The sequence below is a fragment of the Podarcis erhardii genome (genome assembly GCF_964252035.2).
Source record: "Podarcis erhardii genome assembly, chromosome: 11".
Taxonomy (NCBI): Eukaryota; Metazoa; Chordata; class Lepidosauria; order Squamata; family Lacertidae; genus Podarcis; species Podarcis erhardii.
In genome coordinates this window covers 42,176,476-42,195,648 of record NC_138501.1, presented here as the reverse complement: position 1 = coordinate 42,195,648, position 19,173 = coordinate 42,176,476, and the positions used below count along the sequence as shown (strand labels likewise).

Below are 19,173 nucleotides of genomic sequence, written 5' to 3'. Positions count from 1 at the left end.
CTCTGATCGCATTAGCAGATGGTACTCAGAAATGATGCAAGCAGCCGTTCGCAACAGGGCTTTATGGCTGATAAATGAGCACTTGATCTGATTTCCAGCTGGCTTTGCAACCCACTTATGAGAAAGGATGCCGTCACCACTTACAATGATTGATTTCTGTTCCAGGTCTACTCCTCCAGCAACGCTAAATCCCAGGCCAGACCCTTCCTCTTTATTCAAGACTACAAAGAGAACGTCTTCTTTGCTCTGACAAAAAAGACAAAAGAAGAAAAACATCCTAAAGTTAAAAACTCGGGAGAAATATTCGCAAACGTGATGAGAACAGACCCATTGTTTATAGAAGTTCTTCCTGGGTGATATTTTTTTTTCTTTTTTGAATTAGACTGTAAAGGGTTTTTTGAAAAAAAAACTGAAAATAGCTATAATTTCAAAATACTACAGGAGTTCTGGAAAGACTGGGAAAGACATTCTGAGTTTATTTATGCTGCAAGGAAATAACAAAAAGTCAACTAAACCAGGATTCGGTTTGAGCTTCTCAGGGGTTAACCCTAGAACCAAATTTAATGCCATGGCCCAGCCATGTTTTAACAATAAATGTGCAACAGGCCCTTCCAATGGCTTCCAGCCTTAATATTATGAAGATATTTTACTACTGCCAATTTTATTTGTTGTCTTAACTTTTAAAAACCATTGCAATTTCATAGTTGTGTTTCGTTTTAATTGTTCCACGGCTATTGGGTTGTATCCAATGGTGGCTTTGTCATAGCCCAGGAGCAAGGAACCGTCAAGCCACAGAGCCATTTCCTGGACTTATCTCTCACTGGTGACAATCCAAACAGGACCACAAAATTGCCAGCCTTGGAAGCCTCTTTTGAGTGGTAGCTGAAAAGAGCATCGCGAGCACTCGAGGAGACTGGGAATGAGAAGAAAAGAGGTGCTCCGTCACCTCTTTGCATCTGCCGCCCAAGGCGGATATCTCAATCTGCCTAATGGTAGGGTTGGCCATGGAGGAGGAAGCAGGAGATGGCTGGTTCCGTCTGATCACCTGGCCTCCTGGAAAGGGAAATTCTGCTCAGAGATTTCCAACCCCTTTGACTGGAAGGTTATGCACTTCCTCCTGGGACTGGCTTAAACCTGTTGGTACAGCAAGAATGGAGCCTGTGGCGTTTGTACAGAGCCCCCGGTCATCTCACGGACTATTGACCCGTACACCACTAATCCGCTGCCACCAACCAGGTCCTCCCTGGTAAATTCACTTTAGTCTCAGTCAGCTTTTCAATTAATAAAGAAGAGTGTATTTTATTTCAGGCACAAACAAAACTTTTACAGCATTCCAAACGTTGTTGCTCTTTACTTTCTTAGTCTTATTTTCCTCTCTCTAACTCTTCTACCTCCCCACACTCAAGAAATCACTGCCCTAACTGTCTCTCTATTACCAACTGCCTTTCCCAACCAGCCAACCCACAAAATCCAACCATCTACCCACCCACAACTCGGAACAAACTCCTCCCAGAACTAGTTTTATAGACCCACTGACTCTACCCCATGGGTCTGTCTGTGCAACCCACTTAACTATTTCCCCTCCAGCACTCTCTCATATATGTTAACGTCACAGAGCCAATCGCTGATTCCAGAGAGGTCCCAGTTTTGAGTTTACAGGACGTGGCAGGACAGGAGGCCCCCAGCAAGCGGTATCTGCCTAACTGTGCCAACAGAGCTTTAGATGAATTTAGAAGTTGACGATCATCCTACTGTAGACTAAGCGCCAGTGCTACGGATTACATAATGTTTTCCAGCCTTTGTGCCACTTTGGACTTAAGAGCAGATGTGAGAAAGTATGCAGACGCAGACCGTGTTTCAAGAAGCATTTCAGTTTCATAAATATTTGAGTTCTTGGATTTTACAAACCGGCATGAATAAATAATCTCTCTACAGATTCCATGTGAAAACACTTAAAAGTGCATTTGATTACTTTTGGCTGGGAACAAAACCCAGTCTTCGTATTTCTGCAAAACTCGCCAAACCCACCTGGCTCAGCTCAACTCATGGGACTAGCAAGCTCTAACCAGGTACCGGAATAGAAGAAAGGAGTTCTGGGAGGTCTCATTTTCCCAGGATTCCTCTTACCTGGACCTACAGCCCAGATCAGGGGCCAGAAGCCTACACAAGGGATACAGACTTGGAGGCAGATAGAAGTTGGGGCTGGGCCTGGGCTGACCACAATTGTGGTTGTTTTCAAAAGCTTGTGTACTCAGTTGAACCATTATTGCGCAACCATTATTGAGGTATTAAAGGCACCAGCAAGCAGACTTCTATGTAGCTTTATGCAAAGGTCTTGTGAAATTCTACCTCTGCAAATTACCAGGCCTGGAAAATTGCTAGTAGTCCAGTTATTTTCCCGATGTGGTAACTTAATATCTTACCAAGTGGGGTAAGTGAGGTGGCCACCCTCAGACAGGTGATTTGGGGTGACTTGAAATGGTGGCAAACCCGTTAGTTATTTATTATTGTAGCAAGTGCAGTAATTTGGAGACACTCCCCTACAAAAGACATTGGGGGGTGAGAGTTTGGAGATGCTATCTGTAGAATGGTATGAAGGGGTGAAGCCTGGTTAGCTCTGAGAGATCCATCAGAAAATGGCCGCTTACCCCTTTCATGGGTGGGCGGCAGCTGCGAACCCTCATGTTCAGCCACCATCCCAGGCAGCAATATTACATATGCCTGGCTGGTCATCTGACTGTTTGGGGATTTCCCTTGGCTGGCCAGTCAGTGGGACAAATTTGCCTACCAAAAAAAAATTTAAACTGGCCAATCAGAGGCCCCACCTGGCAGGCAGTGCCTTGCTCGCTGACTGGGCCTGGGCTGCTCTCATAAAACCCAGATGTACTAGACCCATTCAGTGCAGTTAGCAGAAGAACAAACCCTCCCTCCCTTCCTTATCATCTATTAGATTCCAGGTCAATCATTTATCATGTATCAGATACACCAACTCCTAGGGGCCGAGGCAGTTTTGCTCCCCAACCCCCTGGCTCCCCATGGAGCCTCTGTCTCTGTTTTAACTTTGCTTGTTCCTTACATTCTCTCTGTTTAGCCAGGATTTGATCCCTTGCATTTCTCAACCTTTCTATGGTTGTCAATGGCTGGGAAGGAATTTCATTGGCCGGTCTAGAGGTTTTGCCTTTCCTCATAGCAAATCATCACAACCTTTGGCAGTTAAGGCATTGGGTGGAACCCTAGTCTTCACGTTTTAGGGTGAAGCGGTGCACCACCATGTCTAGAACCAGCGGCATACTCAGTGTACCCCATTAAAGGGGTCTCGGTGGAAGTCTCTGTCCGGAAGCCAAGCGTAGGGCAGTTGGGCCATAGAGCTTCCAGCAGCAACCTTAGGATGGCCACCTCAGTAGATCAATGTCTTGGGGAGGCCATAATCCTTAGCACAACCCTGAATAAGTTTCAGCCCTCCAGCAGAAGTCTGGAACTGATATACACCCAATGACTGAGCCAAAATTCCACCTACATCTGTAATCAATAAAGTTGTGGTCATTTTGAACCCAGATGGTTGTCTGCTTGGTTCTGTTTTAACACACCTTACGGGGGAAGGTGGAGCTGCGACTGGGACCACAACTAGCATCTGTTGTAACTTCTCCTGAATAAAACCTCCATGTTAACTATTAACTCTGCATATTGGACCCAGACGTATTACACTTATTATTGCATGTTTACTGCCAGGGAGAGGAAGAGGTGCTTGTGGGATTTTCTTAATCAGATGCCAAAATAACGTGGCTGGCCTTGGGTAGCATGCAGCTCAACTTTCAGTGGTGATGGTGGTGGTTGTAGCCTCATTTGATGCCTTGAAATGTCTTCAGCCAGCCCTGTTAAGCAAATTCGCATCACTTGCAACCTCCCTGTTTCTTCACTCAAAATCCCCTAACTGTTCTTCTGATGTTAAGAGTCCCACAACAAGGCTCTATTACATACACTCCTATGTAAAATGTAGCTAGACGCTGAGATTCTGCTCTCTGGGAGAATTCGTTAAAAAAAAAGCCCTTGTGAGCCAGATGTTTGGTGGTTTAGGATCAAAAACTTGCAGCCCAAGAAGAGCTACTGGAGGATTCAAAGCTTTGCCCAAGTGTAGCAGTGCGTACAATGCGAGCACTGATGGATCCCCTATATAGATTTGTAGAGAAGCCCTTTTAAATATGGGATTGTTAAATATTTCAAATGTTAAGAGTGGGAAGAAAGAAGATGCCCTTCAAATAAACCCAAGGAATTTATAGCAGACATATTAAATCGGCAAAATTCTGAGCTAGTCGCAGAGTCGTTAATGGTACAAGATGGTCGGTAAGAATGAGGAAAATATCAGTTCTTCAGCTTCCAATCTGAGTCTTTCGTGGCTCGTATGAATGTTGCAAAAAACTGATTATCACCCAGTGCATAAGAAGGAGGCATCAGCACACTCAGGGCAACATCAAAGTTTGAAGGACTGGGTGGGGGTATCCTAAGCGAGGGGAACTTAAGGGGAGAGGGAAGCAAAAAAACCAACTTAATGGGGAGGGGTAATGAAACAGAAATAGCTCAGTTGGTTAGATCGTGGTGTTGCTAACACCAAGGTTGCAGGTTCAATCCCCATAAGGGACAGCTGCATATTCCTGTACTGCAGAAGACTAGATTATCCTTAGGGTGCCTTCCACCTCTATGATACGATGCATATAAGCATGAAAACTGGGTGTGAGGGGAATGGAAAGGAGTCATTGAAACCCCTCAACAGGAGCATGTCATGCTGCAACATTATTATTTTTTAAATAATATTTATTAAAAGTTTCCAATTATAACAATATAAAAAACAAAACATCCAAATTTAAAATCTTATTTTCTGTGACATCTTTCCAGGACTTCCCCTCCCCTCCCCCTCTTATATTCCAATTCTTACAAATAAATTCAGCAATTTATTATCCCAAATTTCAACCTTATTATCATTAACCCAATTTAAAAATATTTTCCCATCTCCTAAGATCGACCTATTCCCTTCCACGCGTTCCCCCCCTTTAATATACATAGTAGATTAAAATATAATAAAATAAAATATGATTTTACACCCTTTGGATTCCAAATTTCCCTCCCCCTTTTCCTGGTTGCGTTCCCCATATTAATCAACATCTAATATCTTCCTGGAGCTCCCACACTTATTTAAACCATAGTCCTTTACCAGTCTTCTTTAATTTTAAATGTCCAATCTTGGAAGGAGTCTATCTCAAAAAGGCCCATTTTTTCCATCCAGATTTTTATATACTTGGGAGTAAAAACTCCAATTTTATTTCTTAAACCTTTCAAATCTGGATGTCTCAAATGTTCCCACTTCCAACTTTGTCCAATTCTTGTTATTCTTGTTGTTCTTGTTAATCTCTCTCCTCTTTCTTTTCCTGTTTTCCTGCACAAATGTTCTAATTCCAAAAGCTTCTAAATTCCACTGCAGAGGCTCTGTTATTCAGGAACGAAACATGATGCCAAGTCCCTTCCATTCTTCAATAGATAAGTCTATTGTCTACTTTAATGTGGAAACCTCTGTAGCCAAAATAATGTTCCATTTCTGCAGTTTCCCAGGAGATAAAAAGTTCAGTCAAATTCGATGCCAACAACTTGTAATATCCCTCGGCTCCTCTAGGTGGATTGTAATAACTCAGTTCCCTTCCAGATCACGTCCACCAATCAAAGTAACTTAATATTCCTTGTTTAAAACATTTTGTATCCAATTTGTAACAAATATAACCGGCAAAGTCCTCGTAACAAAGTTCTCATTTTTGTTCTTCTGCTTTGACAGCTCTTTGACAGCTGTCAAAACCTCTCCTTGTCTTCTCCCGGTGCTCTAACTAAAGCGCTCCCAGGTTCCGGGGGGGGGGGTTGCTTTTTAATTAAATTCCACTTTTCTCCTCCAGCTCAGTCTTATAATTTTCCATCGCGAAATTTCATAACTTTATCAAAATAGGGTTGCGCTCAATCTTAGATGTTAAGTCCTTACTTTAGCTGCTCTACAACAGGGGGGGGGCTGACTTCCTTTTTACGCCTCCCCCGCTCGTTCCGAATTCTTTAAAAATTTCTCGCCTTTTTTTAATCCAAATTCCGATTACTCACGGGTTATGCTTTTAAGTCCAAATTTTCAATGGAAGAAGTCAGCGCTCTCCGTCGAATGGCATGCGGCTTCGCTCGGCAGGGGAAGCGGAGGACTCAAAGCACCACCACCCCTGTCACCCGTTCCGCAGCCTTTAAAAAGGCTCCTTCGCGGGTCGGGGGGGGCTCAAAAGGTGCCAGCCGAGTCACCATGTCCATGGGTTTCAGCGCCCATGGTTTTTAGGGGTCCCCGCGTCGCCGGCGCGGCAGGACCCAGCCCCTGCCGAGCAGGCTCCCTCCGGAGCTCGGAGGGAGTCCGCCATTCGGCGATGGCGCCAACCCGGAAGTCATGCTGCAACATTTTGAAGCTCAGGGGTGAGTGTGGATCTTTGGCCAAATTGATGCACGCAAAAGAAGAGGGTGTTTGCATTTCCTTTTGTACATCGCTGCTGTTATTAAATGATTGAAAGTTCAGAATCAAAAACTATTAGAATGTATTAAATTCACAAGAATAACATGTGAATGTTTAACATGTTAAATACATGAGAATAACATGTGGCATGTTATTTTCACAACTACATGCACTCGTATGCACATCTTGCATTAGTATGTGTGTTTTTGTATCCCTTACTTGGCTGTACTTTGCACTGCCACTGCATTGCAAAATTCAGAGAGGAGCAAATTTTTGAAAGATGACTCTTGTTTCAGTTCATTAGAAAGTGCAAATTAGGTAAGTTTCTCTTTAAATGCAAATTGAATCAAATTCCCACTATTTCCCTAATATTAGCATAAGGAATATGGTGGTCAGGGTGACAAAGCAGCACCTACTGGGAACAGGAGGCAGGCAAAACTGACCATGAACCCAGAGTTATTGACAAGCCACAAGGAGCTTGACTGATCACCTGTGCAATAGCAGCAGGGCCCCTCTTGTGGAGACGTTGCTCCAAATTGGCTACTAGGATCTTGGGAGCCTTTTTAAATATTTTTTAATCCTCCAGAAGCTATCTGGTGCTGAAACACCAACAAATTACCTCTTTTGCTTCCTATGCAATATTTAAAAATATATGTGAAAGATCTCAGTCTGCCTTAAAGCAATACTAAGTTTTTCCACGAGTAAGTTAAAAATATTGGCCATGTTGATCTTGTGTAGGCTTACCTCGGCTTGTGCTTTGGCCTCTCGGAGTAAAGAAGGAAGGTCGCATTTTGTCGTCACTGAAGAAAGAACCGACTGCAATTTCTGCTGATCCAGAGTGGAGACCAAGAGTTGATCCAAGCTAAAATATGCAAGTGCAAAAAAAAGGGGGGGATGCTCTGGATGAGACTGCGTAATGGTGTAACAGAAAGAGAAATTTCTATTCCCAAAGGAGGAAACGGCCGGGAGTTAAGACATTTGCATTGTCCTGCAAAATCTGATTCGGAGGATCAATACTGAGTCTGACTATTGTTCCTCTTAGCTAAGTATTTTCTACACCAACTGGCAGCAGCTGTCCAGAGGTTCGGAGAGGAATCTTTTCCTGGTCCTGCTTGGAGGTGCCGGGAATCAAACCCAGGACTTGCCGCACGCAAAGCGTGTGCTCTGCCACTGTGCTACAGCAATTTCTCAAGATGGAGTTGTGGCAGTGAAGGAGACATGGTGAGCTAAGGGAGAGGAGAAATAGAAGAAGCGCTGGGGCTGCAGTGGAGAACAAGGAGCAACAGAATGTAGTCAGGGCAGAATATACGCTGTGATTCTGCAAGAGAGCTGAAAAGGAGCAGAATGTGGTATATGGTGCCGAGGACAGCTTCTAACAAATCTCTGCATTCATTTTTTTTTTTTAAGTATCCAAGTTTCTAATTCTTACAGCTTCAAATATATGTTTGGAAATGTGTGGACAATGCCTTGTGAAGTTTAAGAAGCTGAGTATGGTTTGTAGGACTGATGTGGAGTCTTTCACTGTGCTTAGCAAAACCAGTCTAGATTATGCAAAATAGTTTCAGAATAAATTTAGGAAAACAAGAGGAAGTACGCAAAGCTTTCTGCTGTGCATAAGTTGCTCGCTGTTGCAGAATCCAGCTTTCTATGGCGCAGAATGAGCTTTTTATGCTTTTGTGCAAAGTCTGTAGCCCAGAATATGGGGTTGCTTCCAGATAGGTGTTTATTACTGAATCAGTGCTTCCCATGTATACAACTTTTGGGTACTATCCACACAAAATGTCAGTCCACCTCCCCCCCTTAATCTGGATTTACCCTTTCCAGAAAAAATCCTATTAGCTTGTTGCCAATGTCCATTAACCTGTTTGCAAATTCACACCCCCCAAAAAATCTGGAAGCACCCTACATCTTGTGACTTCTGGGAATGCTTCGCTGTGTGGCTTTCAGGCTCTGGAACCTGACCCACTCGCAACATAAAACCAGTGCAATGGAAACAAGGCCACTAACCTGATTGACCAGCTCTTCCCCGAGTGCGTCTTGTTCGGGTCGGCATCGTGTTGTAGCACTTCATCATCGGAGGCTGACCCAGGAGTGCCGCAGCTGCTGTTCCAGGGACTGCTTTCCTTTGAATGCTGCCTGCTTGCTGAAACAAGACTGGAGAGCCCCGGGCATTCATTCAGACTGGATCTGGTTTCAATGGGAAGGCCAAGAGGTCTCGCTGCAGGGGCAACTTCCAGTTCCGTTTTGAAATGAGAAGGTGCAGATTCCACAGAGAAATCCTCGCTGCACAGCTTGTCAAGGTCGGGCATGCTCAAAGCCCGCAGTTCCCGGATCTTAGAGCGGGATAAGGGGGCGTGCCTGATGTGCCCACCTGAAGCTCTGCTTCTTCGGACGGTGGGGGTAGATGGCGGCAAACAATTAGGCCCTCCCAAAGCACCGCACCTTTCGCCCTTTTCTAAGTGATGAGCATCATCTTTGCTCTTCTCAGAGGGATTCTGCGGCAGTTGCATTAATGCCGCACTGGTTGATGATTTTGTCATCTGCGCAGGGGCCGGGGTTTCGCTTTCACAATAGGAACTCAAACTACGTCTCAGCGCCTGGACAGGGTCATTGATGTTGCTTGCCGAAACTGCAGACGTACCGCCTGACAGCCTTCTACCAATAGGAAGCTTTGAGCCAAATGAGGTGGAGTGTATGTCTATCGCTTTGACCAGGGGCCTATCGAAATTGGCAAGGTTCTCAAATGATTTAATTCTCTGTTTCACGGAAAAAGAGGAAACGGGATCGTGTGGCCAGTTGAGCTCATAATAGTAATAATTCCTCCTGCAGGTTTTCAATTTGTCCGCGATTCTGCTGCTGCTATTGGTCGAAGGCAATTCTTGACTGTTTGATTTGGGGGCGCTGTGAGGCGTCTCTATTCCATCTTTCGTGCCATTCATCAGACTGAGGTGGACAATTTTTAGCATGCCCAACTCTGAATGGGGGTACTTTTCGCCCGAAACGTTGCTCAGGATATCCTGGACACAATGTGTCGGCGAATCCATAACATGGCTGTCCTCCCTCAAATGATTCGATAGCTGGGTAGGCACTGAGTAGGTCCTCGTCACAGGCTTCAATGCATTGTGCATGTTTTCTTCCTCAACAGTGCTCTGCCTAATGTTCTGAACATTGCTTTCTGGTTTGCTGGCCAACCTAGTGTGTCCTTCCTCCTTCTCCAGAGGCAACTCGCGAATCATTGAGGATGGTGGAAAGGAGCTAGAAGACAGCCTCACCTCAATGAAAGTCCGCTGAATTTCCTGGCCTTGTTGTGGTTGCTGGGTAGGGGAACAAAGGTGGCTTGAAGACTCTTTCTTAAAAGGCTCAGGGTTATCCAATCCCAATGGCTTGATTTCACACCCATCACAATTCAACAGTCCACGGTTTTCCGTCCTGTTACTCAAGACAGTCATTTCAGAATCTGTATTTATTTGGGAAGGGTTTTCTCTTGCGTGGTGTTCATCCAATGTACCTCTCGTGTCATTGTTTATAACCACCTGACCTGTGACCTCTGTATCTTTTCCCTCCGCAGGATTCTCTGCCGTTCCAGAATCGCCAAGTTCCAAACTGCTAATGGTTTTATCTTTCTTGGCTTTGACGCTGCTCCTGTCACCGTTTGACAAAGGTAGAGGCGATTCTGGAGGCACGGATGAACAAGGCTTATTTTCCTCATCCTGTTGAAGAATCCTGGAGCCCATCGAAAGGCTCCTGCTGGGTGGTTCCAAATGTGTGGCCAAGTTATGGAGCGATGTGCCTTTCTTTGGCAGAAGCCTGGGTGACGACTGGAAGGGAAGGGATGCTTTCTTCGGATCAGGGCTGCCGGTTTTCGCAGGTGCAGCACTCGGGGCATCCGACTGAGTCTTGGACTTGCTTTTAATGATAAGACCCTTTAACTTTGGCCCTGGCTTGTTCCGTTGGTTATTTGAAAGAGTTTCCGCTATGCTCTTCTGGGGAATCCCTCTAGTTTCATGATGCAGTTTTTTGGAAGAGGAGGGACTATGTGGGACTACTGTGCTCACTTTGCACTGGCCAGAACTTTGGATTTTGACATTATTTGGACATTTTGAGGCATTTGCCTTTTCACTCTTTCCTGGCAATTCGTGAGCAGCAGCGGACTTACTCAGATCTTTCGATTTTGTCAAAAGGGGAGATTTGGGACTGTTGACTGTTCTCTGTGATGTACAGTTCACAGGAGGGCTGTCTGGTTTGTTCAAGTGGCTCGAGTCACTGGTTCCTTTCTTCGTTGGGGCAGAATTGCAACCAGCCATATGACTGCCATCATCCTTTTCAGTATGCAATGGCTCCTTTTTATTGGGTTGGTCTTTGTCAAGCAGATTGCAGTCCCAGCCATTTATGGTTTTCGTCATGCACAAGTGCATGTCTTGGGCATCTTGTTTGGAAGCCTCACATGCCCCCGCAAGCCTTTCTTTGCTTTCCATGCTTATTCTCTCTCCTCTCCTTAAGGGGCCATTGTCATGGAAAGAGCAAACTGCACTGCTGTGATCTAACCTATCAATCCCAGATGGAGAAACCTGAGAAGAAGAAGGAAAGGCTGTGGATGGAGCCACCTGTTCTGCACCGGAGTGCCTTGGAGAATGTGGCTTTTCTAATAAGGCTGTCCCACTGGATCCTTCCAGCGAAGCAATTTCTGCCTTGATTTCAGTCTGTAAAACACCATTTGGAGGACTGCATTCTGGTGGATGACGAAATACTTTGGGGGTAGGTGGGACCAGCTGTTCCTGAGGAAACTGTTGCTGCTCACTACTCAGACAGCAAAGTTCAACTCGCTCCTCGTCTGACTCAACTGCCTTATGGGTCTCCAAAGGATTGTCACAAGCAGGCTGCGAGGGGGAAGCTCTGGGAGTCTCCGCTACAGATTCTGTGTCTGAACTGGAATCTTCGGCGGTAGCATACATAGATTTGGGGACAGTGTTCACTTTGCTCTCCATCCCAGCCAGGGTGTCTTTGTTTAAACTGCTGAAATTCCTGGAATAGTTACTCAAACGGGTTTGGTTCACAGTGAAAATCTTGCTCGTGTTAATGGAATCCAAGACAGAAAACCCCAAGATTTCTTGAGTGCTAGTGGCATCATTCAGAGTCCTACCTGGAAGGTCATTCTTAATTATATCTGCTCCAGAATGAGAACAGGAATCTTCTCCCCTCCCATCTGCATCTTCCCTGGCACACCTGTCCCTGATGAATGAACACTTAGCATCTGTTTCATCCGAGGAAGGTGTTTTGCCAAGGAAGTCATCCATGTCTCTCAATGGTACCACAGTGCTGTCCTGAGCATGGCTGCTTTCGAAGGAGTCTGCTGGTGTTGCATTGGTCTTTGCATCAGATGGCAATGCTGTCCCTTCTGCCACGTAATCAGGGTTGCCCCCGTGCAAAGGTTCTTGGTGGTTTGCAAAGCTCCTCTCTTCTTCGATCATAAGAATATTGCTTGGATTTCTCTGAACGGCTTCGTCTGCCTCCGAAGATACAAGGAGATTTGCAAATCGGTTCGTAGCTGCATAAAGAAGAAAGCAAAGAACCAATTTCAGCTTCTAAAGTAGGCGATATTGCAAACCGTACACAAGTGTCTGGTTTTTATTTTTAAAGATCTAGCCGAAGTCCAGTGATGGATAGGAATCTTTCAACCAATTTTCACCATGCTCCCAGATAGTGGTAATATAATCCAACTAAAAGTAAATACTTACATAATATGTTATAAAGTGCTAAAAGTATATTTCACAACACATCTGCTATCTCTTAGTAGTCCTTACAACATCCCTATAGGTAAAGGTAAAGGTACCCCTGCCCGTACGGGCCAGTCGTGTCCAACTCTAGGGTTGTGCGCCCATCTCACTTAAGAGGCTGGGGGCCAGTGCTGTCCGGAGACACTTCCGGGTCACATGGCCAGCGTGACGAAGCTGCTCTGGCGAGCCAGCAGCAGCACAGCACACGGAAATGCCGTTTACCTTCCTGCTATAAAGCGGTACCTATTTATCTACTTGCACTTAGGGGTGCTTTCGAACTGCTAGGTGGGCAGGAGCTGGGACCGAAAGACAGGAGCTCACCCCGCCGCAGGGATTTGAACCGCCGACCATACGATCGGCAAGTCCTAGGCACTGAGGTTTTACCCACAGCACCATAGGCTACATCCCTATAAGGCAGGCCATTTGAGGGGGAGGATGTTTAAAGCCAAGTTAAGATCAGAACGGGGTCATCCAGTTAATAGTCTGGGCTCTTTTCTTGCACTAATTCTATTTCTCTGTTTCCCGATTTTTATTTTCTGCCTTAAGTCTCTTAACACTTGCAGTTTAACCCTCCAGCACAACAAAACCCCTCTCTGTTTTAACCATGCATCCTGTCGAAGTCTGAACAGCGCTATGAATAGTATTTTCATATTCCAAAGGGATAGGATTGCGGGCTTGACCTTGTCAAGCAGGCCAGCAAGCTTTTGTTACATTGAGCCAGCATCTGTTCCTCTCTAACCCAGCTGCCATCTTGGAAGGAATGTTTGGAAATCTTGGCCTGATGTGAGGAAACTTAGAACTCACAGGCACCTCTGGAGTGCCTCAGAACCAGGTGCAACGTCTTACGGGACTGCGCATAGGATTTCAGGGCTGAATATCGAGGGATTCCCTATGGTCACTATGAACAGCAATCAGCTTGTGTTCCACTTCAGTTGAAGCGCTGCCTAAACAGCCCGTGCAGCATTTATTTATTTTTTTAAAAGCATTTGTTTTACATTTGTAAATAAAAGCTCTCTCCATTTATTTCACATGTAGCTGAATGTGCAAATACATTTGACCACTGAATGTATTTTGCCACTGATAAACATGATGTTGTTATGGAGACTCTGTGTGTGGTTTCTAGTTTGTGATGGCTCTTTCACACATCCCTTGAAGCAATTCTGATTTATCATAGTCTTTAGTTGCAAATTAATTTTATCTGAATGTTGTTTTTATTATTATCTTTAAAAAGTTACCTACTGTGATCATCTAAGCCTAAAATGCATTACAGATTACCCTTCTGGTGCCATACAAAGAACTTTAGATTTGTCAGCCTTTTTTCTTTAAAAAAAAGAAAACATTATATTGCTTGTATTGAATTATTGAATGCTAACCATACCCAGGGAAGTCCCACTGAAGTAAAGTATCTGATTAACTCAGATCTGTTAATTTCAGTGGGTCTACTCTGTGTAAAACTGAGTTGGCTACAACATGTGGGTTTAAAGCACTGTTCTTGGGTTTTGGATTGTATTTTTATTTTGTCCTGTCACATTTCATCTGTTTACTTGTAAAGCACCCTGGATGCTGATGTTAAAGGGCAGTATGCAAACCCACGAGCAAATGAATGAATGGATTTAAACAAATAAAGAAAATAGTTTCATTTCATGAAATGGCTATTGTGGGCATGCTACAAGGTCAGTCTCTGAATGGCAAATCACTGGGGAGCAATAGCGGAAAGGGTTATTGTCCTCATGCCCCTAACCCAACCCTGTGGGCATCCTGGAGGCTTCTGATTGGCCACTGCTGGAAACAGGATTCCTGGACTAGATAGATCTTTGGTCTGATGCTCCAGGGCTCTTATGTTCTTAGCGTATATTCATTACTCCAGGGAGCAGCATCTGACTCTCACAGTGCAATCCAATGCAAGTTTACTCAGAAGCAAGTCCCACTATGTCCAGTGGGCCTTACTTTCAGGAAAGTAAGTCTCAGGATTGCAGCCTCGGTGTAAATGTTGTTGCTGTAAAATAATGGAAGGTTTAACACTTGAGACTGGGAGACCCACTGTAAGGCAATTTATTGACAACAAGGTGTAACTTGCACATTAGAAAAACTGGAGTGGAGCTCACTTTTGCCCCCCAAGTGAGTACCACTGAAGAGATTTTTCTATGTTGGCATGCATGTGTGGAAGCTTTTGGGGGCCAATCATACATAACATTGTTCCTCCAAATAGCAATTGCATGAATTTTAATTTTTTTTATGTAAATAGCAGCTGTCCTCCACCCTCTGTTTGAGATTACAGCATGGGGGAAGCTTTTAACCCTTTGCCTCTGTCACGGTCACACTCCAGAACAGCTTCTATTTGCATCCAAAGGAAAGTTCCCACCAGTGATTTCCTCTCAATGCAAATAGCAGCTGTGGTGGGGACCCCAATCTAGATTGACACTGTGATAAGAGTGAAAGGGTTGGAGCTGTCCTCTCCCTGACTTGGGTCTTTCCGCTCCACCCCAGCTATTATCTGCTTTAAAAAATATTATTATTGGGCAGTTGCTAACGTCATGTTGCTTATTTCATAAAATTGATTCTTGCTTGACTGTAAGGAAAAAACAGCAAAGCGTTTTCTCTGTATCTCCCCGTGTAACAGCAAAGGGATGCTTTGCTTTATGCTTCTTCTTTTTTAAAACCCTCTTTCGTTCCTTACCTAGATAATATATATACAGCATATAGCTGCACAGATTTACTGATCACCTACCCCAGCTAAATCTCGCAGTACCGAAAGGGAAGCAAACCTCTTACCAGCAACAGCTTTCTGGATTTCCAGTGTGATGGATGTGGGGAGACCTCGTACATATTGGCAGACCTCCTCGTAAGAGAACCCATGGATCGGGACTCCGTTGATGGCCAGGATCTCATCTCCTGGAACCAGCTTCCCCATAGACACCTGTTAAAATTGCAGTTAGGGGTGCTATCAGAGGAAACAATTCAGAGGGCAGAATAAAGCTATTTATTATTATGGTTGAGCAGAGGGGCAGGCAAAATGGTGCCTTCTCTATGTTGTTAGACTACAACTCCCATCACCTTGTCAGCATGGCCAATAGTCAGAGATGATGGAACTTGCAGCCCAAGAACTTCTGGAGGGCACTATGTTGTCTACCCCTGCTTTATTGTTACACCTGAATGCAGCCAATAACTACAGTGGTGCCTCACAAGAGAAAATTAATCCGTTCCGTGAGGCTCTTTGTATAGCGGTTTCTTCGTCTTGTGAAGCAAGCCCATTGACAGCTTAGCGGATTAGCGCTATTAGTGGTTTAGCGGCTTCTGGCGGATCAGCTGATAAGCGGCTTAGGGCTTAGGAAAAGGGGGGGAGGGAAAAAAACCCGCAGGAACTCGCAAGACATTTTCGTCTTGCGAAGCAAGCCCATAGGGAAATTCGTTTTGCGAAGCGCCTCCAAAACGGAAAACCCTTTCGTCTAGCGGGTTTTCCATCTTGCGAGGCGTTCGTCTTGCGGGGCACCACTGTACCTTGCCAGATGAAGACTGCAGAACTCAACTATTCTGGCATGTGGTGTCCACCAGCCAGATGTCTGGGAGAAGCTGAAAAATCAGGCAGGAAGACAATGGCACTATCCCTGTTACTTGACCCCACCATCTGGAACTCAAGATAGGCTGGCTCTGAACACAGAATATTACAAATTATCATGGCTATGTTGGCATCCATCTGTCTCGAGAGACAATGGTGTGAGCCTCCAGGGGAGAAGTCAAGCCACGGTGTTAGCAGCATTGAAGTGACTTTCCACAGTGCCGAAGCCTATGGAGGTCCTGGGCTGCCCGGATGACAAGACCCCCCTCTCGGCCTTGCTGATGTGGTCCAAAGGAAAGCAGAGCATGTTTGGCATGGCTAATAGCATAGATAAACTTATCATTCACAATTCTGCCTTTTTATTTTTACTAATGCCACCTATGCCATGAGATGCCTCTGTTTCTTGTTTCGATGAGTTACTGCTGGCTTCCAACAGGGGGCCCTCTTCATAATAATTTGAAAACCACAAGCCTAGGTAAAAGAGATGAATAAATAATCACGAGCTAAATTTTTTAAACTTAAATGGCAGTCCAGTTGTTCTTCCCTCTCAAGGAGCTATGGGCCTTTAAAAATTTAATATTTTCTGCTTCTAAACGACTTGCTCTCTATACGGCTCCAATCACTCATCCCGCAAAACTGGCAGAGCGGCAATGATCACTGCTGCAATTACAAAAATGGATCCGTTCGGAACAGTGAATTTTCCCCATTGACTCTTTAGCCAGCTAGGATAGGTATGTGCTGCCAAGACCTCCCATTAATAACAGCATCTTTTTGCAGGGGTTGAGGAAACTGGAAGACTCACAAAATTAACGCTGCCCATGAATATAACTCCTTAACAGCATCACCCTATATATGTTTATTCAAAAGGAAGCCCTGCTGAGTTCAATGCTCAATAAGACTTAACTGCACCCTAAATTTCCTTGCATATGCTGAGCTTCCTTCAGTACTGATATCCTATCAGGAAATGCAAAGAGCAGGGAAAATTCAAAGCGAGTACCCTTTCAGCTGCTCCTCCTGGCCGCAAGCCTGTTATCACGACACGCAAGGGGATGGCATGGATTTCCAGGTCAAGGCCAAACGATTCATTTTCATTCCGAGTTAAGGTGACTGCTTCAGGGTGGCTCTGCCCAAGAGGACTCTCCTGTGTTTCGCTCTTCCGGAGATGCGGAATCATCCTCCCGCTAGCTCTGTTCGAAGCGCTGTGCTCCTCGTTCTTCTGCCGCGGGATGCCATGGTATTCGATGCTCATCAGGCTTTTGACTCGAGTGACGGCTTTGTGCTCCAGCTTAGGGGATCTCTTGGACTCTAGCTGCGCCTCCCGAAACTCCTTCAAGCTCAGGTGGCCCGGGTGAAGCTCGGGCACGCTCGCGTAATCAAATGATTTGACCGGGAGGAAAGCGGAGTCCGCTGCGTGCTCGGCAGCGCTGTCTGACGAATCCCTAAAGCCAGTGACACCCGAATCGTTGTGCAAGTTTGTCCCTGGTTCTCTCTCTGGGTTTGTAGCGCCACCTTTGACAGGAGAAGTTGCAATGGCAAGCTCACAGTTGCCCTCTGCCTTCCTCTGGCCTTTGGGCCTCGGTCCCCTTTGTAGCCGAGTGCCATCTTGCTTAGAAAACTCATCCTCGTCGCTTGCATCACCATCATAGAAAGCAAGTCTCCGCTGCCTCTGGAAGGAGGTACGCGGACCTTTGGGGCTATCGCTGAAGCTAACATGCCGGGTAGTATTCTCCCTTTGCTTATTGAAGGGACCAGGTGAGTTGTTTCCACTACTCGGTGAATCGCATATGCCCGATTCTTTGGTAGCTAGGGAAGAATGCATGAGATTATGATTTTGCAACTCAATGACTTAAAAAAAAAAACAACCGCCAGAAAATTGGTGGTAGCCAACCAGAAAGTCCCATCAGTGCAAGAAGTTTTGATAGTGCAACAAGACTTCTCCCTCCCCCACCACCATGCGCTCCCCAAATCTGCTCCGATGTCAGAGACTGTGCTGAGGAGGGCTGCACTGAGGAGGAATGGTGGCAGCCTTCCCCTCCCCCGATCCTGAATCTTCCCAGGAGCAGGAGGACAGTATAGATTTGGAACAGCGGTTTGCAGAGGGGCATACTGCAGAAGGCAGAAGCTGGGAAATACTGGATGGGGAACAGCTAGGAGACGAAACACAGAGAGAGAGTTAGTTAACAGATTCACTGTCTTTGGAAGGCACTCCTCTGCTCTCCCCAAGGTCCAGAAGAGCTCATAAAGTGGCAGAACAGAAAGCACACAAAGCATAGAGGGGGCAGGCTCAGATTCCATGACGTAGGAATGACATAGATATGGGGATGTAATGAGATCCTTCATTGGGAGCACCGCCATTCTAGGAGATGGATTCTTTGTTCTCTCACTGTCATTATTAAAGTTTCTAACTGGTAAGAAGACTCCTTTTCCCTTGTTCTGCTTATCTACTGCCACAGGGCGGCGGGGGGGGGGGGGATGATTCACTGAAGCCTGACATCCGGTGGTTGGGGAAATAGATTTAGGGGTTGCAGGGGCAAGAAGGTGAGAAGTCCTGTTGCACAAGCAGAAATCCTCATGCCGATGGGGGATGTTGCTTTGCTCTACTTTGAATACAGCCTGAAATCCTCATCCTCTTCCAAGCCAGAAACTCAAGACAATCCATAAAAAAGGCAGTAACAAAGGGAGTAACCATCAAGCATCTTTCAGGTTCCATGCATTGTCACTCTGGCTTACCTGGAATACCAGGAGAAGGAAAACATTCATCTAAGGAGCTGCTCCCACTCTTTGGTCGGAGCGGCTCTTCATCACTAGAGCCAGTTATGGTAGTCTCTGAAAGTGACAGCTGGCTTGCTCCGTCTTGTAAGAAGTATTGGGAAAACTCCGTTTCAGAATTGATGGATCCCTGCTGAAATAAAGCCCGGGGGGGGGGCAGGATGGTCAATTAGAGCAGTGCCATTTATTTATTTTTTTGAAATTATTAAAAAAAAAAAAAAGTTTACAACAAGAATATCTATAGACAATAAAAACCACAAACATGTAAAAGTCAGAGAAAACCAGCTAACCGCTATGGAAAGGTGTTTTCTTTGTTGCCTGCATTAGCTGGGCAGCACGTAAAAGTTTTTGACCGGCTTTTAAAGGTTAAAACAGGCTTCCCATGGGCAACTGGTTGGCCACCAGTAATCTGATCTGGATTGGCCTTTGGTGTGATGCAACAGGCTTCTTCTTATATTAATAAATAACTTGTTCCATTGTCAAACTACATTTGCTATAACCTTCTGTGCTCTGGCACACTGTTACCCGGTGTGAGATGAGGGTGGGAAAACACATCT

At 45.3% G+C, this 19,173-nt stretch overlaps 1 protein-coding gene across 6 annotated transcripts in view; it reads right to left on the bottom strand.

The window, feature by feature from the left end:
• PDZD2 (PDZ domain containing 2) overlaps nucleotides 1–19,173 on the bottom strand; it is a 248,605-nt gene that overhangs the window by 11,037 nt on the left and 218,395 nt on the right. For 5 of the 6 annotated variants that reach the window (XM_081881317.1, XM_081881318.1, XM_081881319.1 and 2 more), the window contains 6 exons: nucleotides 18,578–18,749; nucleotides 16,845–17,650; nucleotides 15,064–15,208; nucleotides 8,525–12,062; nucleotides 7,262–7,379; nucleotides 145–246 (listed from right to left, as the gene is read on the bottom strand). In XM_081881317.1, coding sequence (XP_081737443.1) covers nucleotides 145–246; nucleotides 7,262–7,379; nucleotides 8,525–12,062; nucleotides 15,064–15,208; nucleotides 16,845–17,650; nucleotides 18,578–18,749 — 4,881 coding nt within the window. The remainder of the gene's footprint in view (nucleotides 1–144; nucleotides 247–7,261; nucleotides 7,380–8,524; nucleotides 12,063–15,063; nucleotides 15,209–16,844; nucleotides 17,651–18,577; nucleotides 18,750–19,173) is intronic. The other variant, XM_081881320.1, reaches the window with a different exon arrangement.